The sequence below is a fragment of the Fusarium venenatum genome, assembly GCF_020744135.1.
Source record: "Fusarium venenatum strain MPI-CAGE-CH-0201 chromosome Unknown EDB82scaffold_1, whole genome shotgun sequence".
NCBI classification, from domain to species: Eukaryota; Fungi; Ascomycota; class Sordariomycetes; order Hypocreales; family Nectriaceae; genus Fusarium; species Fusarium venenatum.
Window position 1 is genome coordinate 9,180,470 of NW_027072129.1, and position 16,770 is coordinate 9,197,239.

The 16,770-nt window shown below is 48.4% G+C and overlaps 4 protein-coding genes across 4 annotated transcripts; 2 read left to right on the plus strand and 2 right to left on the minus strand.

The window, feature by feature from the left end:
* Positions 1 to 976: 976 nt before the first annotated feature.
* Positions 977 to 4,067, minus strand: EDB82DRAFT_96343 (uncharacterized protein). The gene has a single exon (XM_025725078.2). The coding sequence runs from the start codon at positions 3,900 to 3,902 to the stop codon at positions 1,245 to 1,247; it is 2,658 nt and encodes an 885-aa protein (XP_025588215.1). The 5' UTR covers positions 3,903 to 4,067; the 3' UTR covers positions 977 to 1,244.
* Positions 4,068 to 4,226: 159 nt separating this feature from the next.
* EDB82DRAFT_458245 (40S ribosomal protein eS21) lies at positions 4,227 to 4,680 on the plus strand (the record flags this gene model as incomplete). The annotated part of the gene is made up of 2 exons (XM_025725067.2): positions 4,227 to 4,371; positions 4,449 to 4,680. The coding sequence occupies exons 1-2, from the start codon at positions 4,340 to 4,342 to the stop codon at positions 4,678 to 4,680; spliced, it is 264 nt and encodes an 87-aa protein (XP_025588214.1). The 5' UTR covers positions 4,227 to 4,339.
* Positions 4,681 to 6,074: 1,394 nt separating this feature from the next.
* EDB82DRAFT_491311 (DNA photolyase) lies at positions 6,075 to 7,706 on the minus strand (the record flags this gene model as incomplete). The annotated part of the gene is made up of 2 exons (XM_025725056.2): positions 6,144 to 7,706; positions 6,075 to 6,096 (listed from the first exon to the last, which is right to left on the minus strand). A coding segment is annotated over exon 1 (1,277 nt), but the record flags the coding sequence as incomplete, so codon positions are not given.
* A 1,219-nt stretch (positions 7,707 to 8,925) lies between these two features.
* On the plus strand, positions 8,926 to 10,819 carry EDB82DRAFT_96450 (XRCC4-like factor-domain-containing protein). Its single transcript, XM_025725045.2, has one exon. It carries the CDS (start codon positions 9,023 to 9,025, stop codon positions 10,637 to 10,639), a length of 1,617 nt encoding a protein of 538 aa, XP_025588212.1. The 5' UTR covers positions 8,926 to 9,022; the 3' UTR covers positions 10,640 to 10,819.
* Positions 10,820 to 16,770: the final 5,951 nt, after the last annotated feature.

Genomic DNA, 16,770 nt, shown 5'->3' on the forward strand with positions numbered 1-16,770 from the left:
TGGAAGGATAGATCCGTCATCGAGATTTCACCGGTCCATTGCCCCATGAAAGACCCCATACACCAGGGAAGTTAGCTGCAGTATTCGAGATGCTTGATGAGCTGTCATGATCTACCACAGAGGTGGACGGTCAACCTTTCCAAGAAGTTTGCAACCATTACCTAGGGTCATGACAAGGACCCCGATGTGCTAACGGCATCCTTTTCCCCGATAAGGTATCCGAGCTGTTATGCGTCGACAGCGCAGCCGTCTCATGTGCCCCAAATTGGCTTTCTTAACAGCGCAAGCCAGGCCCCCGAGTCGTCATTGGCGCATCATTTGCACCATCAGATGCATCGCGGGTAGACCGATAAAAGAGCCACACCCCATCGCGGTAGGAAAGAAAGGATGCAGCGTCGTCCTGCTTAATGGTGTGATCTAGTAGAATAGAAAGGCAAGAGCAGAGCCGCAACTGATGTGGTGTGATATCATTGGTGTCTGGTGGTATGGCTCATGATCGAAGTATCGAAGGCCGGTCCTGATGAGGTTGTGCTGTAGCAAGCGAGAGATACACCTTGGTAGTAAGACTACCACAGCCTGGAAATATAAATTAGTGACTTGCCGACCCCCCAAATCAGGACCTTTTGTTCTAACAACCAAGTCATTCTCACGATTTCTTCTGTACGCACCCAAAACCTGCCAGTATTTAGCAAACCTCACCATCGTCATAAGAATCTCCAAACATCATTGAATCAGCATGTCTGACCAATCTCCGTAAGATCTCCCGAAAAGCTCTTGTTTTGCAGCACTAATAGCAACAGTATGGAAAGGTGGGAGAAAGGGCAGGAGTTGCCTGATGTTTGGGCACAACAGGGATCAAACAAGAAACCTGAGAAAAGCAAGACACCTGAAAAGAAGAAGTAGACTGAAGGAAAGAATATGGATTGATACCCGCGCCGGCGCACTTGGACATGAAGGGAGGGACCAGAATGTGTATGCGGGAGGATGCCTCTGAGAGGCGACCCTGTCGTTTATAACTGTATTCATCATCGTTGTCGTATAAACATAAAGCTCGTCTTTGTCTAGTTGCATAGTGAGTACAGACTCTTCCAATTTTCCGACCAGCCTCGCCAAAAGTCATGGCAGGATATCGGACGCCATGTTGAATAGAAAAAAAGCAAAAAGAAACAACGCATGTGAAAGTAGACAATGATGCTGATATAGTAATGCCAGAGAAGGAACGCCATACTCGCCATCGAGTTTTATTAAAATCGCTTTCGTTCTTTGCCACGGTGGTTTTCTCGCGCCACGCAACATACACTTTTAGATTCGCACCATTTCTTCACATCGTTGGGGTTCACCTCTCCATCATAACCCACTCGATTAAGCTCGCCTGTATTAAGCCATGTTGCGAGGTCCTCCAGTATGATGGGTTCGTAAAGAAGTATTTTTTCATTCCATGATGGTTTTTGCGGGTCTGTAGTCCGTGGAGTGGACTTGACAGCATTGGTGATATGCTCAAACAGAGCCACCTCCTCTTTGGTATGCGTGACTGCAAGGATTGACTCTGTGTCATCATTTGTTGTGATAGATATATCCAACGGGGCCGAAGAAGGAAAGGTCTGTTGAAGATTAGACTGCGGTGAAGATGAGAGGTCGCTCCCGTCATCTTCGGAGTCAGGAATTTCGATCACAGGCGGTTGAGAAGCTTTGCCCCGGCGAGATGATATTGTACGCTTTGATGGCGAAGCAGACTTGCGCTTGGAGGGGGAAGTAATGCCTGGCGATGAATCTAGGCTGTCCTTTCTTGGCCGGCCAGGACGTCGCTTCGGAGTTTCAGGGGGTTGAGCGGAAGGCGGCGGTTCTTGAGGCTCCGAAGCACTAACGCTGTTCCTCCGCGATTGACCTCTGGGCTTTTTGGGGCTCTTTGCGGCTTTTGGGGGAGTCTTTATTTTGGAGATCTTTGTGGCTTTGGGCCTTGCAGCAGGCGATATAGCTGTGGCGTGAAAACTTGCCTGGCCTATACGAGCCTTGCTCTGCCAGCATTGATCTAGCAAGGCAATCATTGCGCTTCTTCGTTTGATGGGTTTGAAGCCGAATTTCTTGATTTCTTTTGCCAAGCGGATGTCTGTAAAGCCCTCGTAATTAGGCCTTGGTAGCTGTGGCGGAAGTTCAGGCAGTCTCTCGATTTCCTCTGTCGGTGTTACTAAAGCCCCATCGGCGGCATTGTTCTGCTCAGTTCTCGATGGGCCAATGTTCGTGCTGGCTGAAAAGTCGCTGTCGGAAAAGTAGGGGGAACCACCCTCCGAGGCATGCATTGCCCTTTCACCGGGAAATGCTGAAGTTTCCGGCAACTCAACACTAGGGCCATGGTCACTTGGAGCATGGCTCTCAATAGTGATAATGCTGTCATCTCCGCCCACATGGTATCCAAATGGGTTTGAATTGGTGCCCTCCACCGGCAGTATCGATGTGTCCTCAGTCAGATTTACGACTTCGACGTCAAAGAGATCTCCTTCGGCATTCCGAGCGGCTGCGTCCCAGAGCTTGCCACGTTGTTGTTGCGGTTCGGTACCGTCACTATGAATGGGTATGGCAAAGCCTATATCTTCGTTCTGATTTGATTGTCTCAGAGCAGCTTGAAGATCTTTCAAGACAGTTGGTGACTCTTCCCTAGCCAGCTGACTGGAGGTCCCAAAAACAAAATCTTGGTTAGCAACCTGTGCTAAAGCAGCATTTGGCGATAGCAAAACGGGTTTGGGTGGTGCTTTCTTTTTAGGAGCTTTCGTAGTTTTGCGCCGCTGCTTCCCTTTGCCTTTGGGATTGTTTGACTGCGCATCAACAGCAGCATCAGTGCCATTCTTGACGATCGAGAAGTGATCCAACAGCGAAGGGCTTGATGGTTCAGGGTTGGGCTGACTAGGCACCCTGTATGCAGCAGTGGCAAGTTCTGTAATTGTTGTGGGCTTCTTCTTCTTTGGGGGTTTCTTTGTGGGTGACTTCTCGGGTTCCATCGCCGAGGAGCTTGTCGCTTTAGTAGCCAAGAGCTCAATGCGCTTCCTTTTTTTGAGAAAGCTTGAATCTTCATCTGAAGCTTGTGCAGTGCGGCATGCTGATTCTGAAGGCTGTTCTGCGCAGGCGTAGCCACCTACAAGATTCTTGAAGACTGGAAGTGGCTGATCCGCCTCAGAAGAGCCCAACGTTTTGAAAGCGGACGAGTCTGAATCAATGTTGACCACTGTTTTCTGAGCCGGAGGAGTCCAGTCCAATCTCCGCGCAGGTGCTTGTTCCAGATGAAGGGGTTTATTCACGTCGACCTTCTCAAGTTTTTCAGGTGCGCTGGGTTCTTGTGGTGGGGGAAAATGATTACTCATAGTACCAGTTCTTTTTTTCTTTGCCTTAGACTTCACTTGAGCATCGTCGATGTCTTTGTCGCCAGTGTCGTCTTTGGAAGTTTGTGACTTGGCTGATGGAACCGATTTAGTTCGTTTCGGCGCAGCTGGTTTTGGCACTTTCGGTTTTCGAGGCTTCCTGGTCGATTTCCCAGTGATCTTGACTACTACGATATCATCTTCCTGTTGGTTCGGAACAGCAGAATCCCCAGCTATGAAGCCACCATTGGTCGAAAGTTCACCCAAGTTCGCGGCGGTATTAAAATTGGTGACAGGAACAGATGTCCCAAATAAAGGTGCCGAAGTGACCTTTGACATTGATTCTGAAGACTGCAGATGATGGGTGGTAATGAAGCCCAATGTCTCATTCATTGGTAATATAGTATTCCCGTACCCATTCTGATTCTGAAGCTGACTGTTTGCGAGGACCTCCCGGAGCGGTGGAAGGCCAGGGGATGAAGAATTAACATGAAGTAGCTGGCGTCTTGTATCGCTAAGTGGCGACAGCTCGGAGACATCAGGGGATACCATAGCGCTCAAGATTATAGACCGAGAGCGCACAGCGCATCTCAGGCCCTCTATTCGTAGCAGAGTAATGTCGTGGTTGAAAAGACGTTGAAAATACGAAACGGCGGGGTCATTGTTTAGGAACGCCTTGATTGCCTTTTTTTAAGTCTTGCGGTCATGAGACGATGGTTCGCCCTTAGGCAAGGGGGTCCGCCGCCAAACTCACGCTAGGAATGCAGCTTGGCTTTCGCGATGGCACGCGTCGTCACATGACTAGGCACCCACGTGACTGAAGGCATGAGAGGAAGGAGCGATGAGCTCAATAGGGCCGGAATCAGCCCCACACCACAAAATTGAAAAACACCTTAAACGTTCTCCTTCTCCCACTTGCGACGACCTGACCTCCCGCCGACACTACCACTCAAAACCACCCAAAACCACTCCTCTTCAAATCAGCCAAAATGGAGAACGACCGCGGCGAGATTGTGGACCTGTAAGACATCACCTAGGACATTGCATATGGACATGCGAAGGAATAGATGAATCATGATACTGATACGGAATCACCAGTTACGTCCCCCGCAAGTGCAGTGCCACCAACCGCATCATCAAGGCCAAGGATCACGGCTCTGTCCAGATCTCCATCGCCAAGGTTGATGAGAACGGCCGTGCCGTCCAGGGCGAGAACCACGTCTACGCCCTCTGCGGTTTCGTCCGAGCCATGGGCGAGAGCGACGACTCCCTCAACCGACTGGCCCAGCGCGATGGCCTTCTCAAGAGCGTCTGGAGCGGACAGCGATAAATCAATAAAGCGTGGGAAAAAGGTACTCGACATCTGGTTCTGAGAATCCTCGACAAGGAATTCTGATACGAATGGACCACAGGGTTTTGGGTTCGGGCACGAAGGCAATGGGTGAAAGAAACTAGGGTTGGCTGCATCTAGCAAATCCACTTCGAGGCGTTCGGCTCGATTTTGAGACAACATTACGATATCCCGAATCCGTGTTTGAAGATGTGATGAACTGGTTACACTCCCCCCCGATACGGCTGGCGAAGTCTCCTCGGACAGACTTCACAAGTCAACCCACTCCGAGGATTCTGGGGCTACTCCGATAGTCTCCATGCCGCAGATTGACTAGGCTCTGAAAAAGCCGTAGCGCTCAAGTCGTTTGCTATGGTACAGATACGGGTCTAACATGAATTTTCAATTATGTGATTATCTTGAGTATGTGCAATTGTTATCGACTTGACATCATCCTCCGAGGACATCCAGCCATTACGTAGATACCAGTCCCACAGACCACTTGCAACTATGAATTTTTGCCTGTTCTGTTATCACATACGCAATGCTTTACATGACAAAGCGTTCAAATATAAACGTATGTGTTCCAGTCGCCTTGTACAAAACTCGTTGTTCGATATTGAGAAACATATTCCGGAACTATTGTGCCTTAGGCGCTACTATTGCTTCAGGCCAGTATTAGACTACATACTTGCCAATATCAGTTCCAAATTTATACTCTGGATAGGGTATCTATCTTAGACTAGTAGAAATATTACCCCGAATGCTTCCTTGCATCTCAAATAACTTGGACAAGTGTGTCAAAATTGCCCAGTCATCTCACTCATCAACAGCAAGTCCCTCTTTATAGACCGCCAACGCTCGCTCCCGGCAATCCTTGTGTGTGACGATAGGTTCGGGGTATCTGTTCTTCTTGGCTCGGGGACCGGCCTTTCGATTATACGGATCATGGATCGCCTTACTGTCTAGGTCCTTCAGTTCAGGAACCCACTTGCGTATGTAATCGCCGTTAGGGTCAAACTTTTCACTCTGTAGCAAAGGATTGAAGATACGGAAGTATGGTTGAGGGTCGACACCAACACTAGCACTAAAACCCCAGCCGCCGTTGTTCGAGGCAAAGTCACCATCAACGAGATGTTCCATGAAGTATCTCTCGCCTTTTCGCCTATATTCAAGTTAATGAACAAGTCCAATAAGACATGAGGAGTATCTTACCAATCCAACAAAAGGTCCTTTGCCAGGAACGAAGCGACGATCATACGGCATCGATTGTGCATATAGCCCATCGTATTCATCTGTCGCATAGCTGCATCAACAATCGGAAAACCTGTCCGGCCCTCACACCACGCCGCAAAGTGGTCGTTATCATATGACCACGATATGTTCGAGTATTCTGGCTTGAAAGGCTTGTTCATACTGCTCATGTTAGCGAATGAATAAACTTCCAGAAAGTCTGTACTTACCAGACGTAGGGCCAGTTGACGAGAACATGCTTGTAAAAGTCACGCCATGCAACTTCACTAATCCACGTCTGGATGCCATCATTGCCTCCATTCAATTTTTTGGTCTTGTTTCTGTCACGCGCAGTTCGCACACATGTTCTCGCACTGATTGTCCCAGACGCTAGATGGACCGACAGGGAGGATGTGGCTGCATCTGCCGGTATGTTCCTCTTTTCGTGGTAGTTTCCAATCCTCTCTTCACAGAATTTGTCCAAGCGCTTCTTTGCCTCGTGCTCTCCGCATGGCCACAGCGAGCGTAATCGCACCTTCTCCTCATCGCCAAGTCGTTTGCTCTTAGGCGCTTCAGGAATTTCAACATCGAATAGCTTTTTGTACTTCTTACGTGCGCTGGTTGGGTTCTTCTCGGGCTGCTCGTACAGCTCCAATAGGTCGAGATTCTCGTGGATGTGTGCAATCCATGTCTTGAACCACGGGCTGTAGACTGCGTATTGTTTTCCAGCACCAGTGTGAAGCTCCCCTGGAGGGACAACACAGGTATCGTGGACGACTTCGAGTGCTTTGCCATTCTCTGCAAAATCCTTGATCATCGCAGCCTCTCTTCTCAGTTCATCAACCTCATACTCCATATTGGCATACATATGACTTGCGCCCCATTCATCCATGAGCTCCAGTATTCGATCGGGGAGGTGTTTCCTCTTCTCAACTATCTCCACGTAGAGTGGGATATCGAGTTTTGCGAGGTCTTCCTTGATAACTGAAAGTGTCCGCAACATAAAGTCGATTCGCGCGGGGGCTCTGAGATGGGCTTCATAGTCCTGTGGACTGATGATGTACAGAGCAATCAACGGAACACCGGCTTCCTTCGCCTTGTCGCTCGCCAAAGCCAAGGCTCTGTTGTCTGATATTCTCAAATCCATTTTGAACCAGTGAACAATCGCATCCTTTACATCGATGTTTTTGCGTTCCTTTGCCGTGACCTCGAGAGCATCAATCAGGACTTCAATTGGGCGGGGAATCTCGTTGTCGTTGTAGGCGCGAGCTCGCGCATTGCTCATTTCTGGTGGGTAAAACTTTCGGATTGCGATCCCGTTCTCTTCGGCCTCCTGGGCTTTGTGATGGGATTGCCGTAAAGCATCTGTTGAGCTGGAACCCTTCGTCTTGGTGGTCTTTGCCTTTTTAGCTGTACCACCTGCTGAGGGAGACGAGGACTCGCGCTTGAGTCTCTTCGAGGGCATTGTTGTGAATTTCGCAAAGGACAAGAATGCACTATTTCGAAGTATTTGTGATTGTAATCTGAGAGAGAATTGCAAAACTCTCAGAGATAGTACCTGCATGCGCGATCCAAATCGCGACATGAAAAGGCGTGTACGGACGGAGCACAGCAAGGCAGTTTCGGTTGTGTATATGAAGGAGAAAACGCACCAGATTTTCCTACTCAAATCATCCTGGCCTCTGCTTTCTTTAACACTGTACCCATACCTTACTTAGTAACAACAAGTGGCTGACTGGAAAGCGTGAAACTTCGATTTGAAATACGTCATGATGTCCCTGGCGATCGAAGCTTCCACTGGAGGGATCTGAGATTCACAGATCTTTATGGGTTTAGTGTCCGATCTCCTTCTGTAATTGGCTAGTATCTGCCCGTGTTTGTTCTGTCGCAGTCTGTGCTTAATTTAATATGCCATACCTACCTACTGCTACCTACCCCTGAGGGCATCAGAAAAAGTGACCGTTGGAAGCATAAGAGATGAAAATAGTAAGACACTTTATGCTTCTTAGGGTACAATTATTAGACTACTTATTTTTATACCCTAAGACTTAGGAGGCTATTTTTTCTGCTACCCAGTAGCCTCAAGGCCTTCAGTTGTAACCGGAGTGCAGGCTTTAAAGATAAAAGAAAGGCCATTCCCATCATCTCCCCTCCCTTTGCTTTCTTCCCTACCTTGACATACCTACCTAGGTGCTTGAGAGAATTCATCATGAGGTCTACTCAATGTCGCTGTTTAAGCCTAATATCATAATTGCCGTGATTGGCTACAGAAGCCATAAAGAAACACGGCATTTCCGTATTACCTTTGTCTTCTTTAGGATAACTTATTTGGATGCCATTATTGCATTTGGGCAGCAAATAAATTACCTAAGCCAATTACTTACCTCCTAGCAGTGAATTACCTGTCCGTCACCTGGTAGCCCAGTAGGTACTACCTAAGTTTAGGCGCTGAATCAGATTAAAGTCAACACCGGCAGTTTCGACTTGGCCTTCCGCAACGGAGCTCTATGATTGGCTGAGTGTTGTCCGCAGGCTGGAGCGGTACCTACTAGCCTGATACCTTAACAGGATCCTTCGATGCCTGCGCGTGTCAATCTCACGCGTTTCTATCACCAGCAGGACATATAATACCACACTGACGCTCATATCATAAACGTTGCGCGACTTTGGAACTTGCTATACTTCTCGTTGAATGTTACCGTGGCCCGTGACACGAGTCGGCGAGCCAAATATTTCATTTGACTTTGAACGCCGCAAAAAGAAAGAACATCCAGACAGACACACCCTCTCTGTCAACCTGTACCACGGACTTCGTCGTATTTGGCGAGTCTGGCTGGCGGCAACGACGACCTTTCAATCTTATTCCAGTATACATCCTCATCAGATTCGCATGCTGTGCGCCGCTTCTTTGCATACCTACATTTCTGCAATTAGACCCCACAGGATTTCCGTCAAATCTACGGCTCCAGGCTTCACGCTGAAATACAAGCAACCTCAACCTCACTTCACCAAAGAAAATCTGCAGTAGCAGTGTTACTGTCACTCGCCGTCGCTTTCGCGAGTAGAACTGCTCTACTGCTACCAACGTCGCCCCGTTCCCTCATCAGCCATGTCCCTTAACAAGTCATGGCGGCCCCTGCCGCTTCAGTCGTCCCCTGATCTGCCTGTCCTCCTGGTATCGTTCCATAAAGATACGTCAGCGTACACTATTCACATAACCGACATGGCCAATATGTGGACAGAGTCACTCGATCGCAAGGCAATTTTCATGAGAGGGTGGAATGAAAACACTAGTATCGATCCCAGTGATACTCCAGATAACATGGCCAAATTTTTGGCAAGTATCAGTACTGCTTTGGACTCTTCTCAGCCAGGTCACTACGACACGAGTCTTAGCTTAGACCATGATAGTAGGTCTGAAGCAGGCGAGGACGATCTCACTCTGAATATCACTTGCGAAATTCCTGGATTACAGCCACTCAAATGGCCCATGTACTTGAAGAAATTGCCCGCAATCAACATAGCCACGAACCTTGTGCTCCCATTAATACAAGCACACCATGCAAAAGACTTGGAGATTGCATCTCTAATTCGGAGCTTGGGGCATAAAGACGCGGTACTGACCAAACTCTTGGACAAACTGGAAGCCATGGGAACAGGTATGGAGCATATCTTCAATGTTCTGTCCGGCAAGAAAAAAGTATCCAGAGTCGCAGCAGCAGAAAAGGTGCCTGGCCTCACGCCTTTCGATCGCAGGGGCTGGAAGGCGGATCTTCAGTATAAACAAGACAGCCCCAATAATCCACGATCATTAGTTGAGAGTGTTTTCGAAAACGGGGGGCTCGAATTCGAGCCGATGCCGAACAGCACCGAGTCACCTCAATTGGATCAATGGTGGCGGAATTTCGAAGGTGTTTCGTCTGTTGCACACCAACAGCAGCACAAAGCGGCTGTTACAGACAGCTCCTCGATCCCAAAGAACACGGAAATATGTCTCGTCGAGGACGATTTCCAGGTTCAATCTACACCCCCGCATCTTACGTCCAAACGGAAATCAACCGACGCAAGGGAGACACTGGCCACTGATGATGCCTCTACAGAAGGTGAATCAGCAGGCAGTGTATCACCAGCTCGAAATGCACAAAAGGCGGACAAGCCAGCCCGTCGTCTGGGCGCACTGGGTAAAAAGAAGCAGTCGACCCCACTGTCTTCCCCTGGCCCAATGCTATCTCAGAGAAGGTCGGATTCAAAGAACCAGCAGCAAGACGATTCGGAGACGGCATCCGAAGCGGAGGAGGACGATGAAGCGGTTTCTCCTCCGGCCAAGGACCCGATCCCGTCGTCTGTTTCCCCTGCCCGGTCCCTGGCAAAGAAGAGTGGTCTCGGACGCATTGGAGGGGCTAAGTCGAAGCACCCAGTTGAGAAAGGCTCTGCACTTGTTGAACCGGAGGTGATTGAAATCAGCGAACCCAGCACAGCTGCAGTTTCACATCGCCCGCCTCGAAAGTTGGGTGTTATTGGGAGACAAGCAGCCGCCCAGGAAGATCCAGCACCAAGTTCCAGTGAACGCGGTCAACGGGGTCGATCTGATGCAAAGGCATCTACTCCCGAGCCGAAAGTAAGAGAAACTTCGCAGGAGCGGGCTGACAGGCGACGCGAGGAACTAAAGAAGGAACTCGAGAAGAAGGCGGCAGCTGGTCCCGCGAAGAAGAAACGCAGGTTTTAGGTACACTTGTGACCTCACCCCGAAACACAAGCAGATTCAGACCTCGCCCATCTCAGTTTGTAAAGATCGTCCGACTCAAATAGCAAGGAAGTGATGGGGACAATTAACTACAACTAAGAAAGATGTTCCGGTATTTGGAGCTCCGTACGGCGTATCCCCCGTGGCCAAGCTGGCCAGAGTTGCTCCGGCCTTTGAGCCGTGTAATTTTGCGAGTTGAGCTACGTGGAAACAACCAGCGTTCGTTTTGGACAGCCAACATTCGTTACAAGCACATCATCAGTGTTTTTTTACATCTTGGAATTCAATAAGATATCGAACGACTTCAATAGGGAGGAACTCCTCGTTTCACGTGTGTACACAATGGACACGTACAGTATCTACCCAACAACGAAGAGCGCCATCGATGTACTTACATGTGTTCATGTTGTGGAAGCCGAACAGGAGTATACTTGTGAAACCACATTAAATGGTACAAATTCCTACAGCTGCAGTCATATACCAAGCACTATAAGTCGGCGTATTCCTTGAACATATACACGCCAGCACCGTTGTTCGAATATGCATTGCTAGCCGCTCGCAAGAAATTCAAGAATTTGATACTAGATTGGCACACCCTTCATGCTGCAAGATTCATCTTTCGCCAGGATCACAATGAGAAACTCGCCATGTGCCGGTGACCTTGTTACCTCATGCCTCGATTCCAAGCGGATGGTGAGGAGCTCAATCGGCAGCGAGCTTCTACCCGGAACAAGTACGAAAGATGTCGGAGGAAGCTCTTCTCTAGCGAAGGTCAGATTTATCCTTCACAAAGTAAACTATCGATAGCCCGCCAATCACCTCATATCTCATGCATTCTTTTGTGTCTCCATCTATGCAGGATAATGGAGTCCGACGTGTGGTGTGTTCACTAGTCATTCATTTGGTCCAGTCCCAGGAACGATAATTCTCGTTCTTAGGCTCGGAGTGTATCTTCCTTTACAGATCAAGGTGGTTTGAGAAACCAAGCGCCATCGGATTTTGAAGCAAAAGGGTTACGGACAGTTCTAAGACAACAGTCCTCAATGGCCAACACAATAACAATCGTACGATTAAGGCTTGATGAGGCGTTCCATGGCGTACTGTTGGACAGGCGCTGAAGACACCTTTCGAACTTGGAAGACACCACTCTCTGAAGAACTGCCAGACTTGGCCATGCTAGATCTCCGAAGCCTATTGTCATTGGATAGACTCCTAGGTATTGTGTTGTAATTGAGGGGTTATGAATACACACACCATGACAACAAGGGCCAACAGACTAGAAGCTGGTCTAGGTGAAGAGAGTTGTCTGCAAAGAGAGAAGAAAGGAGGACTGCGATACGACGGTTTCAGTAATCGAGGGATCAAGCCAGTCTATCTGTGATATCAACAGGGCTGATATGGCGAGATGATATCAACCCTTGAAGCATTCAGTACACACCTTGTCTTGGACACCAGTGCTGGTACCTCAAATGTTTCGCTCAACTAGCTACAAGGATATTCGCCCTCAGACATGGACATTTCGGCGAACTCTCGAGTCATGACGGCCAATTATTGGAATGACCGATGACTCTGTTTATCACCATCACCTCAGCGTGCGGCTTGACGATTATCTCTAATAAAGGAATCGTTCGTCTCGCGGGTTCAATCAGATTTATGGGTGGGTCGGGTGTTGGTTGAGCTCTATTTAAGATCTCAAAAAGCCTGGCAGTTATCGCGATCTAGTAACTGAATCTTAACAGATCGTGATACCATCTCGATAGTGGATCAAGTGGCTGCAAATGTTCGTTAGATCGTACCAGGTACCGGGTTACGGAACTGAGTCCAACCGCCAGCATGATTTGATCAATAGATGATTCTCTCCGAATTAGGACGCGGCACAGTATAACAGGGGACAGTGATCGACGGTTAGTCGTCTGGGACCACCCTGGTTGCGCCATGAGAAGTCACGGGCTGCACTACAAATCTCGCTGAACCCTGTTAGTGTCTCATTCATCTACCTCCCGTGCGTTATTGCCGCTGAGGTCTTTGCGTGCTCCTGGCTATCCTGAATATGCACCACAGTCCAGGACAGTACCACGCAATCAATGGCAGATCAAGGACCCAAAAGTCTGACCAAATTGGAAGTCGTGCATGTCAGCATGCTTCAATTTCGAGCAGTTGGTGTGTGTAACATTGGTGACATCGGATTCCTGGCTGAAAGAACGGGCCAATGAGGATTGCAGAGATTGCAGAGACAGTCAATCACCATCATCTTTTTTGACACGATATTATGTGCTTCGTTGGTGGAAAGAGCGAAAATAGATAGGTCCATGTGGCTTCACTCAGGGCGCAAGTGACCACGTATTGCTCATTTTTGGATCAAATCTGGCATGGAATATCAGGATGCTGTGTCGCAGTATTTGGGAGACCGCGGTCCCATCTCATGCTGCCGGGTTGTATGGATAACACTCAGTGCTCATACATCACACGGAGTGTCTCCTATCTGAGCAAGGGTGATGGTTGCCCCTCCTCTTCGATCGCCTGGACATTGTACAGTAATCACAATGCATGTGTCCTACAATGGGCTTCCAAAGATAAGATCTGACAAGCAGCCGTTTAAACACTGAGTCTTTCAGCTTTAGAGACTGTTTAGAGGTACATCATCAGCAACTTCAGCTCCCGAGCCACACAGCTTTTGAATCTCCATATTTTACCGCTTCGGGAAACCACGAAAACTATTCCATGCGACGACAATAACAAGTGCAAATGGATAAAGCTTCAGTAGATCCACCCATACATCCTGGAGGTCAATCATGCCCCGCCACCCACTTGAGATCTTCTTATTTCAACGCGCACAGTGAGTGGGATCTGCCAGTTACGACAGGGAAATGCCATGCTGTCATGCTTTTCTTAGCTCTAATTCCATTGTCGTCGAGCTGCAGAGGACGCTAGACAAGACAGGTGTCTAAAGCATAGCACTAGAGCACCATGCATGCATGTACTGCAGTGCTCTCAGCTCCGCTAACCGTTGATCGTAAGCCATGGTTGGTGCAGAATGCCTTATCCTATTGTCATTGTTGGCTCCAAAGCTAATCTTGAGCGAAGCCTTATTTCTAAACGGTGAAGCATATCAGAGTGCACACCAAGAATTAGAGGCGTCTTACTTTTGGTTGCCTATTTGGGTTTCGTGTTGTGAGAATGGGCGGCATGGAAGCGCACAAATGTTCGGAGGTCCTGCGAAGAAAGGGATAACGTGCTTGGCCTAAGAGAAATTTCGTTCAAGAATGATGGTCCTCACCCGGCCCGTTCCTGGTTGGGCTCAAGGTAGTTGACCTGTCAAAGTGTCAAACGCACACTCATGACGAGTAGTTCAAGCCGCTACTTTGAAGTTCAATGGGCAGAAGAAGGATGGAGATCTCGTTCTTTGTCGATCACACCTGCCGAACATTTTCGCTCAGGATTCTGTGATGAGCTTCCTTTCCATCACCTGTTTCATGAGGAACTTACTTCCCTTTACTCTTTACAGCACACACCACACTGTGCACATATACACTTGGATTTTGAATCTTGTGTCACCATAGTGACCATATTCCCGGAACCTATTGGCTGTCGACGCCTGAGATATGAGCCCGCGACCGACAGAAAGTCTCAACAAGACATTGCATATCTCGATTAGTGATGGCTGGGCAGCCCCACACCACCAGGTATCATGGGATGAGTAGGCAAGGGATGATTTCAATCAGCGAGAATGGACTCAGTCGGCAGTGCAATGTATACAGGGGAAAGATGCAGAGCGTTCCTATTCACGAAATTCACCGATGACGGGGATGCTGAAGGAAAAGGAGACTGAAGAGACCCATCAACGGCGATTTGAGACATATAATGAGATTTTACCGTACAAGGAATACAATTCGGGGTCGTTGTCGCTTGCTAGCAGCTGCTGTCCTGGCTCTTCTCATGAGCCTAACCAAGCTTCTAATGACACAACGCTCGGCAGAAGTTGCGCCTGGTTTCTACAGTACAGAATGACCCTTTCCGCTGTGCCTGAAAGGTAGACCGTATCTACAGAACGGTCTCAACGACATGGAACGCCTGCTCTCTTGCGGTCGAAACGGCCCTGGGCCCGATAAGAACTGTCCTCTTGATCTTAGCATACCTGCGGCTCGATCCTTCTATGCTGATCGTGTCAGTATGTGAGTGGAGAAGAGTCGGGGAACGTCGGTATCCCGCTCTCAGGTTAGGTGAAGCGCTTGTGTATCAAGTTTGGCCTTGAGATGATATTCACTTTATTTCTATTAATTCTCAAGCATTACCTTTTTGAGAAAGGACCCTTCTTGACAACGCCAATGTGTGAGCTCCTGGCAATCATACCAAGCCACTCACTTAGCCTCGATTGTGCTCGTTTTCTCAACACCGGTTCTCCTCTCCACATTGAGAGTAGCACAGCTCAGCGTGATAGCGAAGCATCGCGATAGGGTTGCAGGGGTCTGGGATGAATAGGATGAGGGGGTCCGGATCATTCCCCGTTGGCTCAGCTATTCTGTCCCGACAGTTTGGTTCACCAATGAGAAATGCTTCATTTCTCGACAATGGCCTCATGAACCCTGTCTTTTCCCCACCTCCATCTGCGGAATTTGAGCGATCAATAGCAGGGTCAAGTGGGGGCAAGCAAGACATGGTCTTCTAGACTCGATGCACTGTAACCGGATGAGATTGCGATGAGAACGGTCGGTCAAGGCCATCGTCATGTCACTAATGTGACAGATTGATTCTGCTTCACAATAGACATGTTTTCAAACGATGGATGCTTGGAGGTGTTTAGAGTTTTATTATGCTGTATTTCTGGCAAGTCTACCAATACTATGTATGTGTCCGTGTGAAACTCTCTTGTAGATTTCCCTCTATCAGATTGTGTGTATCCCATGGGCAATTTACCATATCCGTCTTTCTTCAGCATTCTCGGAGAGGCCAGCCAGTAAAAGGGCGCATCCAACAATACGAGTCAAAAGAAGACTGGTTATTTATGTTGGTGGTAAGAAAGGGCGGTGATGATGTGTGCTCGTGGTATTGGTACCGCAAGCGGCATGACAAAAAAAGGCACGGGAGTGGTGAAAAGAAAATCAGAACGAGAAAGAAGAAAGCGTTTGTATGTGTGTCTCTAACGATAATTGAGGTCATAGCATGGTTCAAAGAGATACATGAAAGGGGTAGAATAACAAGCCCATTTTATGATGGTGGTGATAAAATAATAAACAATAGCTGGAAAGACGTAGAATGACAAAAAAAAATACATTAACACGCTTTAGTGGGACGACGTTTCTAGTCGTCTATCCCTTAGCAATGGCCAACCAATAATAATGATGCCTCTTTGTCACTCCTCGGGGAGCGAAAGATGGAGCGCGTCGTCTAGACAAGATCCATAAAGCCACCCATAGACAAGGAAAAGGAAATGAAATGGAAATAGCGATGATGATGATGATGATGATGATGCCTAACCAAGCTCAAGGCCGAATCGTGTCTATTCAGTCCTTAATAGTCGCAGGGAGAGAGAATCAATCAATCCTTGCCGAGTTGCAAATGGCATGGTCATATGGCCCGCGTTCCAGGTAGCGGGAAATATGACAGATATGAAGGGGGAACCAACAATATGACAGAATGTCTTCGTTTCTTCTCGGTCTCGCCTGTAATAGCAGCAGCCCCCCCTCTCTCTCGATATGCCATGACACTGCCAAGACAAGACCAGTTTAGCTGCAGAGCAACTGGAATTACTAAGGGTGCTGTGTTGACTTTGGCCGTGTACAGGGCTCAGCCAGCCTCGGCGCTTCGCGCCCAGCCCATGACACCGAGTCCATGCTGACCATGTCTGATCTGGTCCGGATGATCTGTGGTCCGCGGTGACTAACCTCCAGGGTCAACCGTCACTAGGGTTCATCCTTGAGTAGATAGGTAGGTGAATAAAGTCGGGTGTGTTGGTGCTGTAAATGTAGGTAGGCAGGTACTGGTGCAGTTGTTCAACGTCCTCCCCTGTCGTTTGAAACTACCACCTCTTTCTTAATCTTACGCCGTTGTGAAGGAAGTCGATGTCCTTTTTTTCCTAGAAGCAGTAATTGCCAGTCTCAGCCCCTCTTTTCCCT

Coding starts and splice junctions, on each gene's coding strand:
- EDB82DRAFT_96343 (XM_025725078.2), bottom strand. CDS start 3,902: ATGGTATCCCCTGATGTCTCCGAGCTGTCGCCACTTAGCGATACAAGA.
- EDB82DRAFT_96450 (XM_025725045.2), top strand. CDS start 9,023: ATGTCCCTTAACAAGTCATGGCGGCCCCTGCCGCTTCAGTCGTCCCCT.